Source organism: Equus asinus, chromosome 16 (genome assembly GCF_041296235.1).
Source record: "Equus asinus isolate D_3611 breed Donkey chromosome 16, EquAss-T2T_v2, whole genome shotgun sequence".
Taxonomy (NCBI): Eukaryota; Metazoa; Chordata; class Mammalia; order Perissodactyla; family Equidae; genus Equus; species Equus asinus.
In genome coordinates this window covers 12,692,975-12,713,305 of record NC_091805.1, presented here as the reverse complement: position 1 = coordinate 12,713,305, position 20,331 = coordinate 12,692,975, and the positions used below count along the sequence as shown (strand labels likewise).

The window sequence follows — 20,331 nt, the reverse complement described above, 5'->3', positions numbered from 1 at the left end:
CCAGTATTAAATAATATTTGGAGATTTTGGACCTCATTTGCTAGAAAAATGACTTTTTAAACTGGTACAAACTGTTTCCAGCCCTAAAGCTCTTTAACTTAAGTTTTGCATATGGATGTGTATTTAATGGTGGTAGTAATTTATCGGTCAATCTATGTCAAAGTTCCAGTTTTCTGCTTATCCTTGTGCTTTTCTAAATACACATTCATGGACACACACTCCTAACTCACCCTTTTCTATAGGGAGTTCTACACACTTCATAGATGCTGCGTAATTCATCTTCCGCCCCTCAACTCTGTTTTGCGGATGGAAAGAATAACTTGTGCTGGAATCTGAGGCGAAGGGGTGTTAAGAGACTTGCCAGATATTACCTGCAGACAGAACCTACATTCCCAGATGGGGATTCTTAAGGCAAATCTTTACCTCGAGGAGAAAGCTCGGATTGAGAAGAGTCTATAGTTTGAGTATCTTCCCCTCTCCTCTGTTTGCAGCATGATTAGGCAGAGAAGAATGACTAAAAGCTGGAGTTCAATCATTTAAAATTAAGAATTTATTCTTCTGGAAAAATTCTTAGTGAACGCAAACTAAGATGAAGCAATCATATTAATTTGCTGTCTAAATTTAAGATCAAATTTGATGGATCAAAATTCTGGAAAGCTGATTGAGCTCAACAGAAGTGATGATCAAGAGTCAGGGATGGTTCAGAGTTATTTGATGATTCCCTGAGAAGAGGCTTAGGGGTCCCAGTTACCTCTCCAAATACTTGCTCTAATGAAGGTAAACTCAAGTCCTTTTTGTGCCCAGCATAGTTCATTACGGCCTTCTTAAGGCTTTAGCTGTCGTCATTTCTCCTGCTGCAACCCAAGAGTTGATTAGAATCTAAAGGCAGGCCACTGCACACTCTGGCACACTTATCCAGTAACTAAAAGATGAAGTAAGGGTGAAAGTCTGAAAATCTTCCACTTTTAATAATAAACTGCTAGTGAATGCACACAGTTTTTACATCAAAGCATGAAAGATGATGCTGGCATCTTTCATGCTACCCAGTGTTAATTAGCATTAGATTGGAGGTGGTCCTAACTATGACAGTTCTGAGACCAGGCTACATAGACCTGAAGTTTAGGTAGATTATCCAAGTGTATTAATGAGAGAGACAGAAAGAGATACATAGGTCTGTTGGGTGGCTTTTAGGCAGCTGACAAATAGTAGTTGAATTAGAAAAGAATTAACTATAAATGTTATGGGAGGGGAACAATAGATATAAAGAACAGACGTTCTTGAACTTTGTTCTAGTGTCCGACCTTTATTATTTGACTGTTACAATCACTTAAACTATAAAGTAAAAGTAGAGAAGTGAAATTTCAAGTAATTTAATAACCATCATCCACCTCATTACCTCCTTTCACTCACATATAAAATACTACTTTTATAATTGGCTGTGTGTATCTGCTTTCAGATTTTCTCCAAACTCAGACAGATTTCAGTAAGCTCCACTATATATGGTCTCTACATATTTTCCTTTTCTTATACCATAATAGTTCTTTCTCTGCATATTTATTGATCTTGTTCCTCTGATTTGTTCTCTTTTGCCTTTTTGCCTCTCAACCTTTATCTTAATTCCTCTGATTTCCATCAGGAGCCCTCCTTCTTCCTCTCATTTTTTCTTCTTTACATCTCTTTTTTGCTGATTTCTCTCTTGATTTTGTCTTGCCTTCAGTTGTCGCTTTTTTCTTTGCCTTCTCGTCGTCCTTTACTCTTTCTTTGCCCACTTATATGCAGCTGACAAGAGCTAGAAACAACACAATTCAATAACTTGTCACATGTATCATTAGTAATGGACAGTCTACATCCAGGAGCATTCAAGGCCAGCTTTCTTTTGCTGTGGTCCTTAGGGATTAAAACCAACAATAGAGCAATGCTTTACGTCCATTAGAGAGAGAGAAAAAAAGACAGATATCAGTTAACCACACTCACAGCAGAAAACTGAAAAATAAGATCTTTGATCTCCAAAAGCTCAGAGAAAATATATTTTTATCAAGTTGATGTAATAAAAAAAATGGAACAGAGTGCGTTGAACATGGTAGGTGAGAAAAATATAAGATTTGGTGTTCAAATGATATGTGAGCATCCCTTTTCCTTCTGTGTTTAAAACCATCAGAGAGAAATCCATTCACATCCATTTTAGTCCATGAGGTATCTTTGTGGAGCTATAAACTCTCTCCATGCTGTGGCATTTATCTTCACAAGATCCTGGAGACCCAGGAAAACAAACGTGCATGGGAAGCTGGTGATGCTGATGACAAGAACTGGCCCTGGTTTCATTCTTTTCAGTTTTGCCACCATCCTCATTTCCCTAATTCTAAACTGTCTGCACTCATCACACAATTCATCCCAATTCATTCTCCACCCTGGCGCCAAACAAATCTAACCGAAATGCTGCTTTTGATAATATTCAACCTCTAATCCACACCTCTCAGTAGAAATGAGCCGAAATTGCAGTCAGAGTTACCTAATTTGCAAAACGACATGTTGGTAATAGTTCCCGTATCAACTTTACAGAGTTGATGTAATGATCCAGATGAGATGATAATGTTTGTCAAAGTGAGTCCTGAACTGTCAAGCCCTTTAACATATAAAATAGTGTCCCATGTGGATTCCCCTGATAGACAAGCCCACACAGAGGACTGCTCAGTCATTCTGTTGTACCAACCTCCTCTCGTACTCCTATTTCCCTTTCTCCTCTCTGTTTTGTTCCCGCTGACCATCTGTCAGCTCCCAGGACAACCCTGGTCTCACCTGCCCTCAGGGCTTTTGCATTTGTTGTTTCTTCTGCCTGAAACATAACTCCCACAACCTCTTTATTTTTTTTAATTGAGATTTATTGAGATATAATTAACATATTATATACATTGTATATAATAAACATTATATACATTTAAGGTATACAATGAGTTGATTTGATACACTTATAGATTGCAAAGTGATTACTACTATAGTGTCAGCTAACACCTCCATTCTGTCACATAATTACCATTCTTTTTTAATGGTGAGAACATTTAAGATAGATCTCTTAATAACTTTGAAATACATAATGCAATATTGGTGACTATAATCATTATACTGTGCATTAGATCTCCAGAACTTACTTATCTTCTAACTGGAAGTTTTTACTCTTTGACCAACATCTCCCCATTTCCCCCACCCTCCAGCCCCTGGTAACCTCCATTCTACTCGGTTTCCACGAGTTCAACTTTCTCAGATTCCGAATGTAAGTGATATCATACAGTATTTGTCTTTCTCTATCTGACTTATCTCACTGAGCATAACACTCTCAAGTTCCATCCATGTTGTTGCAAATGGCAGGATTTTCTTCTTTCCGATGGGCGAATAATATTCCATTGAATATAAATATACCATATCTTTATCCACTCATCCATAAATGGACACTTAGGTTGTTTCCATATCTTGGCTATTGTGAATAATGCTGCAATTAAAATGGAAGTGTAGATATCTCTTCGAGATCCTTTTTCATTTCCCTTGGTTATACATCCAGAAGTGATATTGCTGGATCATATGATCGTTCTATTTTAAATTTTTTGAGGAAGCTCTGTACTATTTTCCATAGTGATTGTATCAATTTACATTCCCACCAATAGTGCACAAATCTTCCTTTTTATCTCCATCTTCTCTCTTGTCTTTTTGGTGGTAGCCATTCTAACAGGTGTGAAGTGATAATCTCATTATGGATTTCATTTGCTATTCCCTGATGATTAGTGATGTTGAGTGCTTTTTCATGTATGTGTTGGCCATCTGTATGTCTTCTTTGGAAAAATGTTTACTTAGATCTGCCCATTTTTTAACTGGAATTTTTTTTGCTATTGAGTTATATGACTCCTTCATATACTTTGGATATTAACCCCTTATCAGTTATACAATTTGCAAATATTTTCCCCCATTCTGTAAGTTGCCTTTTCATTGTGCTGATGGTTCTCTTGCTGTGCAGAAGCTTTTTAATTTGACGTAGTCCCACTTATTTGTTTTTGCCTTTGTCACTTGTGTTTTGGTGTTATATCTAAAAAAATCATTGTGAAGACCCATGTCAAGGAGCTTTTCCTTGTGTTTTCTCCTAGGAGTTTTACAGTTTCAGGTCTTACATTTAAGTTTTTAATCCATTTTGAGTTAATTTTTGAGTAGTGTAAGATAGGGGTCCAATTTCACTTTTCTGTGTGTGATTATCCAGTCTTCCAGCACCATTTATTGAAGAGACTATCCTTTCCCCACTGAGTAGTCTTGGCTCTCTTGTTAAATATTAGTTGACCATTTATAGGCAAGAGGGGACTATTTTTGGGATCTCGATCAGTTCCATTGATCTCTGTGTCTGTTTTCATGCTAATACCATACTGTTTCGATTACTATAACTTGTAACATAGTTTAAAATCAGGAATTGTAATGCCTCCAGTTTTGTTCTTTCTCAAGAGTGCTTTGGCTATTTGAGGTCTTTGGTGATTCCATATGAATTTTAATCAAAACAGTATGGTACCCACCACTTCTTTAGAGAGCATTTCCCTACGCAGTCTGTCCTTATTATTCTCTTTCATAGTATCATGTTTGTTTCCTTTCTAGCACTTACTGAGCAATCTGTCATCATTGTATTTGCTGATCTTTACTTATTTATCACCTGTTTCCCACCATAAATTGTGAGTGCCGTGAGAGTAGGCATCTCATCCGTCTGGTTCACTGTTGTATTTATACAACGTACCACAGTACCTGGCACAGAAGAGATACCAAATGAATATTATGTAAATAAAAGAATGAGTGGATTTTTTTGGCTCAACAATACTAATCTAGTCTGTTTTGTTATTTCTACCTAATAAGAATTTTAGCCAACCTAGCCTCTTCCTCATCCCCATCAGCAATGCTTAATTTTGCACCCTTGTTCTCATACTTCCTTTTGCCTAGAATGGACCTCTCTTCTCTGCTAGTCAAAATCTTCTCCATAATTCAAAACTTTAACCCATCTCTTGGAATTAAAGTGTCTCACACGCTCTAACTCACAGTGAGCTTTTTCCACTCTAACTATCTAGATCCTTCCTACTTATAGCACTTATTGTTACCTCTACATTTTAAACTGTATTTATTTTTTAATGTCAACCTTTTAGATGCATTTATCCTTTTTTTCTTAAATCATGAAATTAGAGTATCTGAGGGGTAGGATTGTGTTCTTTTTCTGCTCTGTATCTCCTCCTCCTAACCGTCGTGGTTTACTTTCATCTCCATCTTGCCCCCGTCACACACACACACACACACACACACACACACACATGCACACATCTCACCCTGGTAGCAAATAGTAGATGCTTAACAAATAGTCATTGAAAAAAATTGCTAGGGAGGTTTTGTGAAACCTTAGGAGGAAGGACTGACATCTGTGGAGGCCTTGGAAAATAGGCTCCTCCATAACTTACATCTCAGAATGGCAGGAAAGAGGATAGTAGTAGAAACTGAGACCCATTATGCATGTTGAGTTGTAGTGCTTTGTCATAAGATCACTAGGCCCATTCTTGGACAAAATTAAGTATAAGATTGCCTAGTAACTCCAGAATTACTGTTAAGATGCTATTCTGAGTATCATGTTGAAATGAAAGAGATTTACTGGCAAGGCTTGTGATACATTTTTTGTCTAATGATTTAAAAAAGATGAATCTTAACTTAAGGATAATTTGTATTTCAGTATTCAGCTTAGGGCAACTGCTATTGTATGTATTAACTATGACTGGATTTAAATTTCAAACTCCATTCTGTTGAACATGAATGTCAAGAATTACTTAATTGATTGAATATGAAATATAAAATTATTCAGAGATAAGATCTAATGACTTGTTATTTTGTTGTTATTGATATAAGCTCTAAAATATGCTTTACTGGGAAATGAATATCAGTTTGACTTGAATTCTGTGAGAATATGCAAAATTCAGTTTTTCTGTTATTCTTATAAAATATATTTAATATCTAATAATAATAGTTGCAAAGAAAAACACACATTCTTTGGCTCATTTGGGTTGACTAGAAATTATTGAAATAGGAACATCTTATTAATTTTTCTGATTGTTTAACTAAATCTCAGTAGTAGATGTGGTATCTTCTGTCATTTGTCTCCCTGAACACCATCCCAAACCATCTTCTCTCTTGCTTCCTGTATTACAGAAAAGCTGAAAAGCCACATTTTCCTAGCCACCATCCAGGCAGGGATGGCCATGAGGCACATTTCTGGCCAATGAGCTAAAGGGGAAGTCTGCTAGGGAGGACCTTCTTTTCTAAATAAGAAGACAAAGCTTTACTGAAGAGATTTAGGTGGCTTGAGTGCAGCAATGAACTTGTGACATGAGGTGCAAACATGTAGATAATATCTACAAGCTAACGATGAGGGAGGCAGAAAGATGAAAGGAGTCAGGTCCTTACTGGCATCACTGAATGACCCACCACACTAGCTTGGGCCTGCCAGCTGCAGGATTTCTTGTATGAAACAAATAAATTCCTTGGAATTTAAGTCACTGTTTCTAGTACAAAGTTTTTGGTATTTCCAACTGAACAAATTCTTAACTGATACACTTAGGTTCAAATTTAAACTGGATTACACACAGGCTGTACTTAACAATTTCAAATCAATGAACATTTAGAAAACATTTACAGACTTGTGCCACTTAACTACAGAGATGAGTTCTGAGAAATGTGTCATTAGGTGATTTTGTTATTGTGTGATCATCATAGAGAGTACTTACGCAAACTTAGATTGTATAGCCTACTACACACCTAAGCTGTATGGTACTAATCTTATGGGACCACTGTCGTATATTTGATTCATCGTGGACTGAAATGTCATTATGCAGCGCATGACTGTAGTTTTATTTTAAAAATTCTAAAAAGTTTGTGTCCTTTTTAAAATTAATAGCAATGACTCTAGTTTTATTAGTAATGTTTTGTTATAGTATAAACAGCTTGTAGAACAAAGTGTATTGGCAAATATTTACAGAAGAAAGTGAGCAAGATATATACTACTTCAGGCTCTGGACCAGTGGTTAGAATTTCCCATTTTGCTGAACAATTTAAGAACAGAGAGACATAACATTTTTATACATTTTTAAAAATGTGTACAATATATTAATGTCTAATGTTCAGGTAACACTTTCATTCATTCGTCCAATGGATGTGTGTTGAATGCTTTTGTTTCTTTACTATGGATAACTCATGAAAACTTACCATCCCTTATTACACTATCTCACAAATCTGTTAATTTTCTTCTGAAATTGATAGAGACCTCCCATTTCATAGTAAAGATTTACCAACAGCACACTAGTATAATTTTGGATATTACTTAAACCAAGTATGTTGCATTTATTCTTTTCCTCTGAAAACTGAAATACTTGCCAAAACAAATAAGTAAAAAATGTTTATGATGGAGAAGCCTTGTTTTCTAAGTATATGATTTAAATCATTAATGGCCACAATTCAATCTTTCAATCAAGATGAGGAGGTAAGATCTATAATCCCAATTACGGATTTTACTTGGGCTGTATCCTTAATGACTTTATATCCATATAGTTTGCAGTTTAATTTCTATTCAATTAAGCTCAATTCTTTCCCTACTGCATTCATTTTAATGGTTAATAGTTGGCATTATTTCTCAGGTTATTTCTATTTCAAAGAGATGCCAAATCAATACTCAAATGACTTTCTGTTTTAAAAATCAATTATTTTTGATTAAGTAACACCCATGTTTGATACACAATTTAAAAGTTACAAAAAGATATACAGTGAAAAGTAGGTCTCTCTCATTTCTTCCCAGACCCACAGTTCCCCTTCTTGAAGCAACTACTATTTCCATTTCCTTATGTAGTCTCATCCAAAATTATTTTAAATTTACTGTTTCATCTAATGGATACTTAAACAACTATAAGTCTAAAAATGTTTTACAATTGAGATAATTGCATGCCTAAATTAACTTTCAAAACTAAATTTTTCTGTCATGTTCTAAAAGCACTATGATGATTATAGGATGCCCTGTTAAATATTAGTATGGAGGTAATATACATCCTAAGCAGAGGTAAAGTTCTAAGATCACCACTGAATAAATATTATTTCAAGGAAAATAACAGAAGTGTTTTTATTATTCAGATTTGCTAAATATACATAAAAGAAATGGCAAAAGAGAGACATAACATCAAATCATAAAGACTTGCTTAATGAAAGTTTAAAGGCCAACTCTTTTCATTTTATGCAGTTCTTCAGGCAAGAACTAAGGCTCTGTGTCTTATAAAGTTCATGAGATTATTATTTTCATCATTGGCAGAGGAACATGTGATCTGTAAGATTTTTTTTTTTTTTAAGATTTTTTTAATTTTTTTCCTTTTTCTCCCCAAAGCCCCCCGGTACATAGTTGTATATTCTTCGTTGTGGGTCCTTCTAGTTGTGGCGTGTGGGATGCTGCCTCAGCATGGTTTGATGAGCAGTGCCATGTCCGCGCCCAGGATTCGAACCAACGAAGCACTGGGCCGCCTGCAGCGGAGCGCGCGAACTTAACCACTCGGCCACGGGGCCAGCCCCTGTAAGATGTTTTAATGAGACATTTATGGATGCATATTTTCGATTTCATTCCCACTTATGAATGTTTGAGCAACAAGAAAGATTAGTCAGAAGATGACCTCTCACCCCTTTACACACTTTTAGTTAACTATTTTTGTTTACAGACTACAAAAATGTGTTTTGAATTTTAGTCGATAATGATCAAGGGAAAAGTCAAAGAGCAGAAGATCAATTTTTAGACATATTTCAAGGGCATCAGAAAGAAATTAGTATGAGACAAGTCAACAACCTATTTGTAGTTGTCAAATGCAGTCTATGTCTCTTAGATTTTTGTTCCTGTTACAAATGCAATTTGTGTCCATTGTGGAAGTTTTGAAAAAACAGAAAAAGCAAAAGAGGAAAAACAGAATCACATACATACCACCCAAAGATAATGACCACTAACGTTTTTTGTGTATTCTTTTATCTTGTTAAGCATTTATATACATATGTATAAACACAAATAACCATACTATGCATAATATGTTCTATAACCTTTTGTTGCTCAAAATAATATGAACATGTTTTCATACAATGATTGTTCTGAAAATTGTTTCCAACTTTTCTTTATTGTAAACAATGTAATGTTTTAAATCCTTATAAATAAATTCTTGCTTCTTCTGTACATATTTCCATGGTATAAATTACTAGAAAAGGAATTACTAGATAAAAGGCATGCAGTTTTCTAAGGCTCCCATCATTAGTAGGCAATATTTTTTGTGATTAAAATTTTGGGTGACAAATAGTAATCTCATTTTAATGTGCATGCCTTTGGTTACTAAAAATATTAACTATCATATAATTATTAGGAGACATGAGTTTTTGTTTGAATAGCTGAATTTCAATAGCCATCCCAGTCATGACAATTTTCAGAAGTTCATTGTTTCAGCAAACATTTTAGAGCACCTACTCTGTTTCTGTGTAGAAGGGATTCTATCATACTCCAAGAAGATTAAAGAGCATTCTAACCTGATATAGTTCCCTGTAAGCTTAGTTGATGACTTTGGACTCGTCCCAAGGCTGTTCTAAGCTGGCTCTCCTAGCCCCTCTCGTATGTAGTACCTTTGGTCCACGATGCCGGATGTAATATGGGCGATAACTATGATCTGGCTCTCACTTTACTAGCAATTTGCTGAGTGGTTTCCGCCCACTGACAGATTCTTGAATGTTATGCAACTTTTACAAAGATGATGGATAACATAGCAAGACCAATTTTGTCTGACCTTGTTCCATTTTAAACAAAAGAGACATTTATATAGGCATCACTTAAACTTCTCTATATAAAAAATGAGGTTTTATTTCCCCTTTACAAGTAGAAAATATAAATCACAGCCAGTTAAAGCTAGTCTCTTAAGGCAAACAGAATAGAAGGAAAGATTAACCATAGAGGATAGGAAAGCTTTTAAGATCCAGTTATTCAGAAGAACTAAATAAAGCAGGTACAATACTCAAATGTCATCTTATATGATCTAATAAATTTGAAAGACATTATTAATATCATCCTATAATTTCTTAGGGTATCAAGTTATTTGGTATATTTAATTTTTCAGTGACAGTTTAAAATGTACTAAAAAATAATAATCCCATAAAAGTAACCTCCTTTCTCAGTGATTGGCTGCCAGAATTATCTTCTAAGGTAAATGTAACCTGAAAGTCGTCTTTAAAAATTTTTAAGAGACTTGAAAAACTTGCGTTAAGCTTGAAAAGCCGAAAAAACAAGTTCATGAAATTATAAGCTCATTTATGCCTTCTTAATAAGTTTCTGATTCCAGCAACAGTGGAATTCTTCAAGATAATTTTAACCTCTTATTATAGTTGTGGAAACAGCCAGTGTAACTTGAAGCTCGAGTTTCACACGCACACACAAATGGTACGTGACATAATCAGAAGCCATGGGGACAGAACAGCAGAGACCTTTTAGACAGCATGTCTGGGAAGGAGAAGAGAAGCTGGAAGCAAGGGGGCAGGGTACAATTAACCCCTTCAAACACAAGCTGTTAGGGAATGTTCCTCTCACAAAATCACCAGATTCTCCACTAAGAGTGAAGAGAGGGGCATAGAGGTAAAGTATTTTTTTTATTTACATAGAACGTTACCCTCAAATAGCCCCAAATGTTTTGAGTCTGCTGACTAATTAGCAGCAACTCATGTGATCTGTCCAATTCAAGCCTCATTCTGTAGTTTGGCAAGTCATCTCCGTGAAGCTTGGAGGATGGCCCCAAAGTGCACTGTCGTCTAATAAAGCTTTTGGGAAGTGAAGCAGCCATTCTCTTTCCTGGAACAGACTTTTGCGGTAAGAATCTGAGAGGCAACAGGTGACTTAATGGCATCACGTACCAGCAGAACCACAGAGGAGCAATGCTTCTAGCCTGTGAGTTATAAATGCAGCCCTGTTGTAGACAGATGCGACACCAAGAACTTTCGAATGAGAGGTCGTCATCTGACTGGAATCGCCGGCAGTGGACAATCCCTAAACTGACTCATTAGGCACAAATGGATGATCTGTCAGAAAATAATGACTTTCAGGACTTCCATTCTCGCTCTAATGCTTGATATTAATGACCTTTCAGGATGGTTGATATCAGTGGAATTTCATTTGCCACAGAGAAAGAAAACCAGTAAATGAATCAGTTTCTGAATGAAGGTAGAAAGCTCCCCCTGCAAAGGAAGCAGAGTGACAGTTGTTGGAGAATGAGAACTAGTGTGGAACTGAAACATGCACTTAAACAAAACTCTCTTATTACCTCCAAATTTAATCTAATTTTGTGTGCGTGTGTGATTTATTTTACTTGCGACAGTAATGTCCAGGAGGCAGGCTTAAGCTTGACCAAAAAATTGAATCCTTAGACAATACATTCACCATATAGGGCTCCTCCACGCACCCCCAAAAATCTGAAAATTGAAACACAGCATTCTGAATTTCACCGGGGCCTGCTTATGATGCATTAACCTGTCAGTCAGAGGTGGGTCTTACTAATCGTTCATGAGCATAGATTGCTGTGTGTCTGTGACATGCAAGGCTCTGGGCTACATGCTGCCATGGAGGACTTTATGGTCTAGATCAGAGGTCAGCAAACTTTTTCTATAAAGGTTTGGGCAGTAAATATTTTAGGCTTTGTGGGCAGTTTCTATTGCAACTGCTCAACTCAGCCATGTAGCACAAATGTAGCCATAGACAATATATGCATGCATGAGTATGGTTATTTTCCAAAAATCTTTATTTATGGACCCTGAAATTTGAGTTTTGTATAATTCATATATCACAAAATATTCTTCTTTAGGTTTTTTAAAAACCTTTTAGAAATGCAAAAACCATTTTTAGCTCTCACACTGTGCAAAAACAGGCAGCAGGCCATAGTGGCTCATGGGCTGTCCTTTGCCATCCCTTGGTCTAGGTTATCATAGATGGAGGATGGTTGTCTTAAAGATGTACAAACAAAATGCCTGTAAGTCCTCAGGGATGAGAGGGGTCTCATAGTTGAAAACATTGTGAAGGAGGTGTCATTTGAACTGGTTTGAAGTGTGGGGTTTTAATTTTAATTTTTAAATTCTATTTTTTTACATTTATAGTCACTTATTCGATACCCATATTAAGCTTATTCATAGCAAAATTTTAAATTCAAATAACACATGACATTGAACAGATTATCATGTTTTTCATCCTGTGTGTATTTTTTTGTGATAAGAACACTTAACATGACGTCTATCCTCTTAACAAATTTTTAAGTGCCCAATACAGTACTGTTAAATATAGGCACAGTGTTGTACTGCATATCTCTAGAACTCTTGCATAAATGAAACTTATACCCATTGAACAGCAGCACCCCATTTGCTCTTGCCCCCAGCCCCTGGCAACTATTCTTCTACTTTCCATTTCTACGAGTTTGACTATTTTAGATATCTCATGTAAGTGGAATCATGCAGTATTTGTCCTTCTGTGGTTTGGCTTATTTTGCTTAGCATAATGTCCTCCAGATTCATCCATGTTTCACATTCAAAAGAATTGAAATCAAGGTCTCAAACAGACATTTTCACTTCCATATCCATTGTGGCATTATTCACGATAGCCAAGATATGGAAATGATCAAAATGTCCATTGATGAATGAATGGACTTAAAAAAAAGTGGTATATACATACAATGGAATGTGATTCAACTCTAAAAATAAAGGAATCCTACCATATGAAGAATGGGTTTTTAGACAGGGTGAAGATCCACACTGTGATACTTTTGAGAATAAAATGGAACCAGCCCTTATAGCCTAGCAGTTAAAGTTCAGCTCGTTCTGCTTCGGTGGCCCAAGTGCAGTTCCAGGGCATGGAACCACATCACTTGTCTGTCAGTAGCCATGCTGTGGTGGTGGCTCACACAAAAGAACTAGAAGGACTCACAACTAAAATATACAACTACATACTTGGGCTTTGGGGAGAAAAAAAAAGAGAGAGAGTAAAGAGTAAAAGGGTGCATTGTTAATGATTACTCCAGGACAGTAGATGTCCTGCATCTGCAGGGACAGTGGCTGTTCCCTGCAAATTGGGACATATGGTTATCCCAGAAGGGGAGAGACTCGAGGGGCCATGAGCAGAGACCCCTGAGGGTGGTCAAGGGAGAGTGCATGGTGTATTCAATGAGTGAAAAAGTCCAAGTGAAAATAGTCCAATGAAAAGTCACTGTGCTTGGTCAAAGCATCTTGAGAGTCACAGTGGGAGATAAAGCTAGAAAGATAGTCTGGGACTTGAACTAGAATGGAACTTGTAGCTTCTTAAACATAAAGCTAAGACATTTGGAAACTATTTAATAGGTGTTGGAGAGATGCTGCAATTTTTAAACAATAAAGTGACGTGATCACATATCTGTGTTATCAGTGATATGCAGAGTGAATTGGATCAGGCAGAGACTAAATGCAGAAGCCCAGATAAGAGACCACAGCAACAGTTTAAAGAGAGAAGAGAACCTGGACTGAGTCCAGGCAACAGGAATGGAAAGGAAGGGGTGGATGAAAGACACATCAGAGAAGCAGTTAAGAGAACTTGTCAATTGAATATAAAAGATAGGCTAAGAAAAAGGGAAAGCCAAAGGAAACTCCCAACATTTTAGGTCAAGGTAACTATAGGCATACTATATTTGTGGGTTAGGGAGAGGAGGGGCAGGGACCTGCAAATGCATATATAGTAGAGATCCTATTCATACTGTAATTTGGAAAAACACATATAAGGTAGCAATGGTACTTCTGCAGTTTAACTTTTGATAATACTTGTACACCAGGGCAGTTCAGTCCAAATAAAGTTTTCAATAGCTTTCTGATAAATGTGAGTATGAGCAGCTTATTTTGAAAAAGGTGGACTTTGATATGGAGGGAGGGTGAGGGAGAGTGTTGGCAGCATATTTTTCTGTAACTATTCTTTCTGTCTTCTTTCTGGGACCCATTGGGATGCAACCCATATTTAGCTTAGTACAATGTTCTTACTGCTTGTTATGAAAGTAAAAGTGAATTCTCCTGAGGAAAAGGTACAGCAATGATGGGCCTCTAGTTAGAATACGATTCAGAATGATTGTCAGCCGTGAGCTGGTGTCACCCAGTTACTTCAATAGCTGTTTTGAGAGACGTAAAAATTATCCATATTAAATCCTTGGTTTTTAAATATCACTCATTTCCTACAGAACACGGAGGATTGTGACAGATGCCCTGAAATCAAAAGAAAGGAAAAATGATAAGGTGTGACAACTTCTAAAAACTTGAATTAAGCTTCTGTTGTGTTCCTGACTCACAAAATTGTGCCCAAGCTATATTTTATATTTCATTCAAATTCAATTTTCGAATGATTTTCTAAGCAGTAATTTTTTTTCTGGAGGAAATATGTCTGAGGAAATGGAGAGAAACAGGTGAAACAATTGAAAAGATAGCAGGTCATTGTAATTACATGAAAGTAGACACACACACACAAATACACACAAACACATAGACATCTATTTTTAAAAGGAAATTTCTAAAATAACAAAGGGAATCAAATCACAACGGGAACAAATTCAGAAATATGAATGTTTTATCTAGAAAAACTTTCCTGGTTTTTTTAATCAACCATTTATAGTAAGTCATAGTTATTCGTGGAGTAAAATCTTCGTGTACGATTAACACTCTTAAATTTTCTATTCATAATTATCAGTTTGTTCAACATTCTTCTATGTTTAAGTAAGAAAAAATTAACCAGTCTGGCCATGAGGTATGGTCTGCTAATTTCCCTAACGTTGTGTCCCAGAAAAGTAGAGCAGACTTGAATACATTAGCCTTCCTGGTCCCAGAATAGAATCTCCAAACACCTCAAGGTGTGAATTATTGAGAAACGCTATCCCACTGTGGCGAGAGACTGCTGGGCGAATGGTTGCGTGGGCACGGAGTAGTCCTGGTGCTGTAGCGTGTCCTTGGCACCAAAAGGAAAGAGAAATCGTAATGTAAAACCCCATATGGAACCAAAACTCCAACTGATGCCCATTCATCAGTGCCAGTAGCTGAGGAGGATGGGTTTTACTTTTTAAAAATTTCCTTTCAGGCTCTGCTTTCCTTGCGCCCTGTCCTTTAAAATTGGTAAGATTCTTTCACTCATCTTCCTAGTATGTTTACCTCTCCCTGTGCTTACTACATAGCATTATAAATGTGTAACACTATAATGCTATGCAACAGCAGGTCATTATAAATATGCATCACACTATGTATTATATATAGTGGAAATATCTAGATAGACATATATTATAGATGTATAATTACAGGGCCCTGGCCAACCCAGCTGGTACTTCTGATCACCTCCTCTCTCCCTCTTCTTAGTATTATGATTACACACAAGGGCTTTGACAACTTCAAGATTTCTAATTAAAGCACACCAGTGTTCCAGTTTTCTCTCCTTTAGTTCCTTACCTGCAGGCATTTCTTATGGGTATCGCGCCATTTAACAACCGTCTGACAGGATGAGACCCTGATCTTACTGATACTGTGTCAGAATGCACATGAACCAGGTCTCTCCTCACCCCCAAGCAGGTTTTTGATTTCAATGGTTGTTCACCAAAGAACACTAGAGCGCCAGTTTCCTCTCTTTTTATTTTTATTCTCATAATTCTTAAATCCAAATGAAATGTAAACTCTTAGGTTGAAGTTGGATTTAAACAAATGATTGTTTCTGGATTGACCATGATTAATTTTGCTGTAAAAGCTCCATTTCCGATTGTGAGGCGGAGTGATAGGGATGTGTGTAGTTTTAGATACAGCTAATATGAGTCTTTACAGAAAAGTGTAATCATATTAGAATAACTACTAAATGAAAAAGCTTAGGCATTGGAGACCTGGATATGTTTGCCTTTGTAGCTACCTCTCTCTCCTGGACCTTAAATAAGTCAACTCACCTTACTACCCCTAAAAACCTCAAGGTATTCTTAGGAAACTCCAAAGTTACCCATATGAAAGCAATAAAGGTATAACCGGGCTTTATCAACGTGAGGTGTTATTGTGTCTGTTACTGTACGATTATTATTCGTTACTATTACTACTACCCTGCTAAAAATAGTGCGTAACTTCAACCTGCCTGTTCTGAAAGATTAGAGCATATCCATATGCCCTCAAAAGCAACACATTTTTGCTATGAAAATTCTCATGTGCAACTTTTTAATCCTGTCAATAAGTTGATCTTTTTCTTTGCTAATAGATTCTTCACTCAGTTTCAAACAGAGAATGGTTGTATTGTTTCTCACGTTCAAGACATAGCTTTGGCATTCCAGACCACTTATCAGCTGAACAACATACAATATTGGGAATAGGAAAAACTTTCTTTGAAAGCCTTGAGTATTCCTGCTGGATCGTGGCTGGATGTGTGACCCTTAGCAAGTCACTGAGTCTCTATGAGCCAATTTTTCTCTGAATCTGACAATATCTAGCTTACAGAATAGCTTGAAAAATTACAGTTTTGAGCCATGTCATTTTTTAACACATTATATACATTGTTGTTAGAATAGGTACAACTCTCCTCCCCGTAGAAATTTTGTGTAGTCAATCTTTTATTTAATAATGCCCTTAAAATGTGTGTGTGGAAAGATAACGGAGAAAGGAAGGAATGGAAAATGCCTACTCTTTTTTACTATATCATGTATTGGGGAAGAGTGAAGAGGAAAATCATAAAATCAAATAACTTAAATTACAATTTCAAATAAAAAATAGTTACTTGATGTTGGTGTTCTCTAATCTCTAAAAGCGTGTTACAAGTAAAGAACCAAGGGAGAATAAATACTAAGAATTCTGGGGAGCTTCTTTAGTCATGGAACTATGATCACTCCTTGCTGAAGTCTCTGATTGCAGAAATCAATCTGATCTACCTTTCAGAATTATTGGCTATAAAATGGTGTATCACTATTATTATCTTTTTCTCCCTTCCTATATTTTATGCAATAAACAAGAAGTCATCTTGGACCCCTTTTAATTCTTTATTCCTTTTTGTCTTTAGGAGTTGTACAGATGTTCTGTGCTGCATAATCTTCATACTGTTCATTATTGGCTACATTCTTTTAGGACTTATGGGTGAGTAAATACAGGTATAGAAGATATTTCACATTTGCCAATGGAATAACTAATTCAATGTCACATTTTTAACGTTGATCATTTTCTTTCAGGAGGCTTCTTGTTAGTGATTATTGTCTTTTTGGGAGGGAATGTGCTTTATCAGGACTCATTGGGTAGCAGAAGCAATGAAAAATAAACACAGAATAGATTATTCAAAGGCAAGCCCAAATTACTTAAGTAAACACAATTATAAAGAAGGAAGAAAAAAGCTTATGGTTTCTTTTTAATAATTTTTACTTTTGAAATTCTATTAAGCAGCTAATTATGTTCATGTTGCTATTTATCAATATGAACGAGGGCCTAGATCAGTTTAGGTAATACATAAACTTTTCTTTTTATAAGCAAATTAAAAGAAAGGAACAATTATTAAGAATTAGACTAGGTAATTCGCCAACGTATAAGAAGTCTTATTGGTTTTGCCTACCAGAAAGAGATATCCTGTTGTTTATTGTTTGGTTAAAGATTTTTCTATGAAAGTGAAAATAAGGAGGCCAAATATAGAAATTCTTTATTTGCACTTTTTAAAAACTATTAAAGGAACTGGTGTGGATATTTTCTGTAAAACGGTTTCATAATTGCATGTGAATGTATCACATTTTTCCTCAGAAACTTAAGTCCTGTTCCTTAGATGTTGACTTAGGAAATTTTAACATATCATTATTAGGGTGGGGGCTGTAAAAGTCAGATAATGCTTCTAGTACTGATAATTAATGGCCTGGAGTTAATGTGGATAGAATATATTAGCAGAAAGAAGGCTGTGCCTACCTAGGGAACGATGGAAAATACTCTTCCCTGGTCTTCATTTGTATCTCTCAATAAGAGAAATAGTTTGAGAACAGCAATTGAAACTAATTCCAAAACATCATCTCAGTAATGATGTGCAAAAACTACACAGAATTGGAGAATTTGAAAAAAGTAAGGCAGGACGATAGGGAGGGAGAGAAGAATAAAGAACCATAAACCACAAAATTAAGTAATGTACTCTAAGGCCTTCAGAAGATTTCTTTGGTGTTTCTTCAAAGTCTTTTAACTTCTAAACATTAATACACAATACACGTGTAAATTGAATATTATAATAAAATGAATTTCCTTGTTATACAACTAATAGAATTTTAACTTTAACTTTGGGACACATCTTTCTTGTCTATGTAATTTTTTTTGTTTTGTTTTTACCTTTTGTCATTGGAATGAAATTTATTTAATAAGAGAAGAAGATTTGGAGTCGAGCTGATCTGGTGTTTCCTCACATTATTTGGTGGACTTGGGCTCATTTCTTAACCTAAGTTTTCTCATCTGTAAAATATGGAAACACTCCCTACTTTTCTCCAACAGCAGGGCTGTTTGAGAAGTAAATGAAATGATATCCAGCTGTACTAATGATGCTTCATAATGCAGGCATACCTTGGAGATATTGTGGGTTTGGTTCCAGACCACTGCAATAAAGTATCACAATAAAGTGAGTGGCACAATTTTTTTTTGTTTCCCTGTGCATATAAAAGTTATGTAGGGGCTGGGCCCATGGCTGAGTGGTTAAAGTTGTGTGCGCTCCGCTTCAGCAGTCTGGGTTCGTGGGTTCAGATCCTGGGTGCGGACCTACTCCACTCATCAGTCATGCTGTGGAGGCATCCCGCCACAAAGTGGAGGAAGACTGGCACAGATGTTAGCTCAGGGCTAATCTTCCTCAAGCAAAAAAAAGGAAGATTGGCAATGGATGTTAGTTCAGGGTGAATCTTCCTCACGAAAAGAAAAACAGTTATGTTAACACTATATGTAGTCTATTAAGTGTGCAATAGCATTTTGTCCAAAATAACAAGTTACATACCTTAATTAAAAAATGCTTTGTTTGCTAAAAAACACTAACTATCATCTGAACCTTCAGAGAGTCATAATCTTATTGCTGGTGGAGGGTCTTGCCTCGATCTTGATGGTTGCTGACTGATCAAGGTGGTGGTTGCTGAAGGTTGGGATGGCTGTGGCAATTTCCTAAAATAAGACAACCGTGAAGTTTGTCGCATTGATTGACTCTTCCTCTCATCAATGATTTCTCTGTAGCATGGGATGGTGCTTGATAGCATTTTACCCACAATAGAACTTATTTCAAAATTGGAGTCAATCCTCTCAAACTCTGTGCTGCTTTATCAGCTAAGTTTATGTCATATTCTAAACTCTTTGTTGTAGTTTCAACAATCTTCACCAGGAGTAGATTCCATCTCAAGAAACCACTTTCTTTGTTCATCCATAAGAAGCAACTCCTCATCCGTTACAGTCTTATCATGAGATTGCAGCAATCCAACCTTATTTTTAGGCTGCACTTCTAATTCTAGCTCTTTTGCTATTTCCACTACATCTGCAGTTACTTCCTCCACTGAAGTCTTGGACCCCTCAAAGTCATCCATGAGGGCTGGAATCAACTTCTTCCAAACTCTTGTTAATGTTGATACTCTGAGCTCTTCCCATGAATCACAAATGTTCTTAATGGCATCTAAAATGGTGAATCCTTTCCAGAAGGTTTTCAATTTACTTTGCCCAGATCCATCAGAGGAATCACTATCTATGACAGCTATAGCCTCACAAAATGTATTTCTTAAATAATAAGACCTGAAAGTCAAAATCACTCCTTGATATCCATGGGCTGCAGAATGGACGTTGTGTTAGCAGGCATGGAAACAACAGTAATCTTGTTGTACATATCCATTAGAGCTCCTGGGTGACCAGGTGCCTTGTCAGTGAGCAGTAATATTTTGAAAGGAGTCTTTTTTTCTGAGCAGTAGGTCTCAACAGTGGGCTTAAAATAGTCAGTAAACCATGTTGTAAACAGATGTGCTGTCATCCAGGTTTATTGTGCCATTTACAGAGCACAGGCAGAGTAGATTTAGCATAAATTCATAATTTAGCATTGGCTTCAACTTAAAGTTACCAGCTGCATTTGCCCCTAACGAGAGAGTCAACTTGTCCTTTGAAGGCTTGAAGCCAGGCATTGGCTCCTCCTCTCCAGCTATGAAGGTCCTAGATGGCATCTTCTTCCAATATAAGGCTGTTTTGTCTATATTGAAACTCTGTTATTTAGTGTAGCCGCCTTCATTAATTACCTTAGCTAGGTCTTCTGGGTAACTT

General features: G+C 36.4%; 1 protein-coding gene across 6 annotated transcripts in view; it reads left to right on the top strand.

Annotated features, from left to right (window-relative positions):
- The window catches only part of SLC44A5 (solute carrier family 44 member 5), a 316,204-nt gene that overhangs the window by 206,694 nt on the left and 89,179 nt on the right, over positions 1 to 20,331 (top strand). For all 6 annotated transcript variants that reach the window (XM_070486611.1, XM_070486609.1, XM_044749425.2 and 3 more), the window contains one exon: positions 17,102 to 17,175. In XM_070486611.1, coding sequence (XP_070342712.1) covers positions 17,102 to 17,175 — 74 coding nt within the window. The remainder of the gene's footprint in view (positions 1 to 17,101; positions 17,176 to 20,331) is intronic.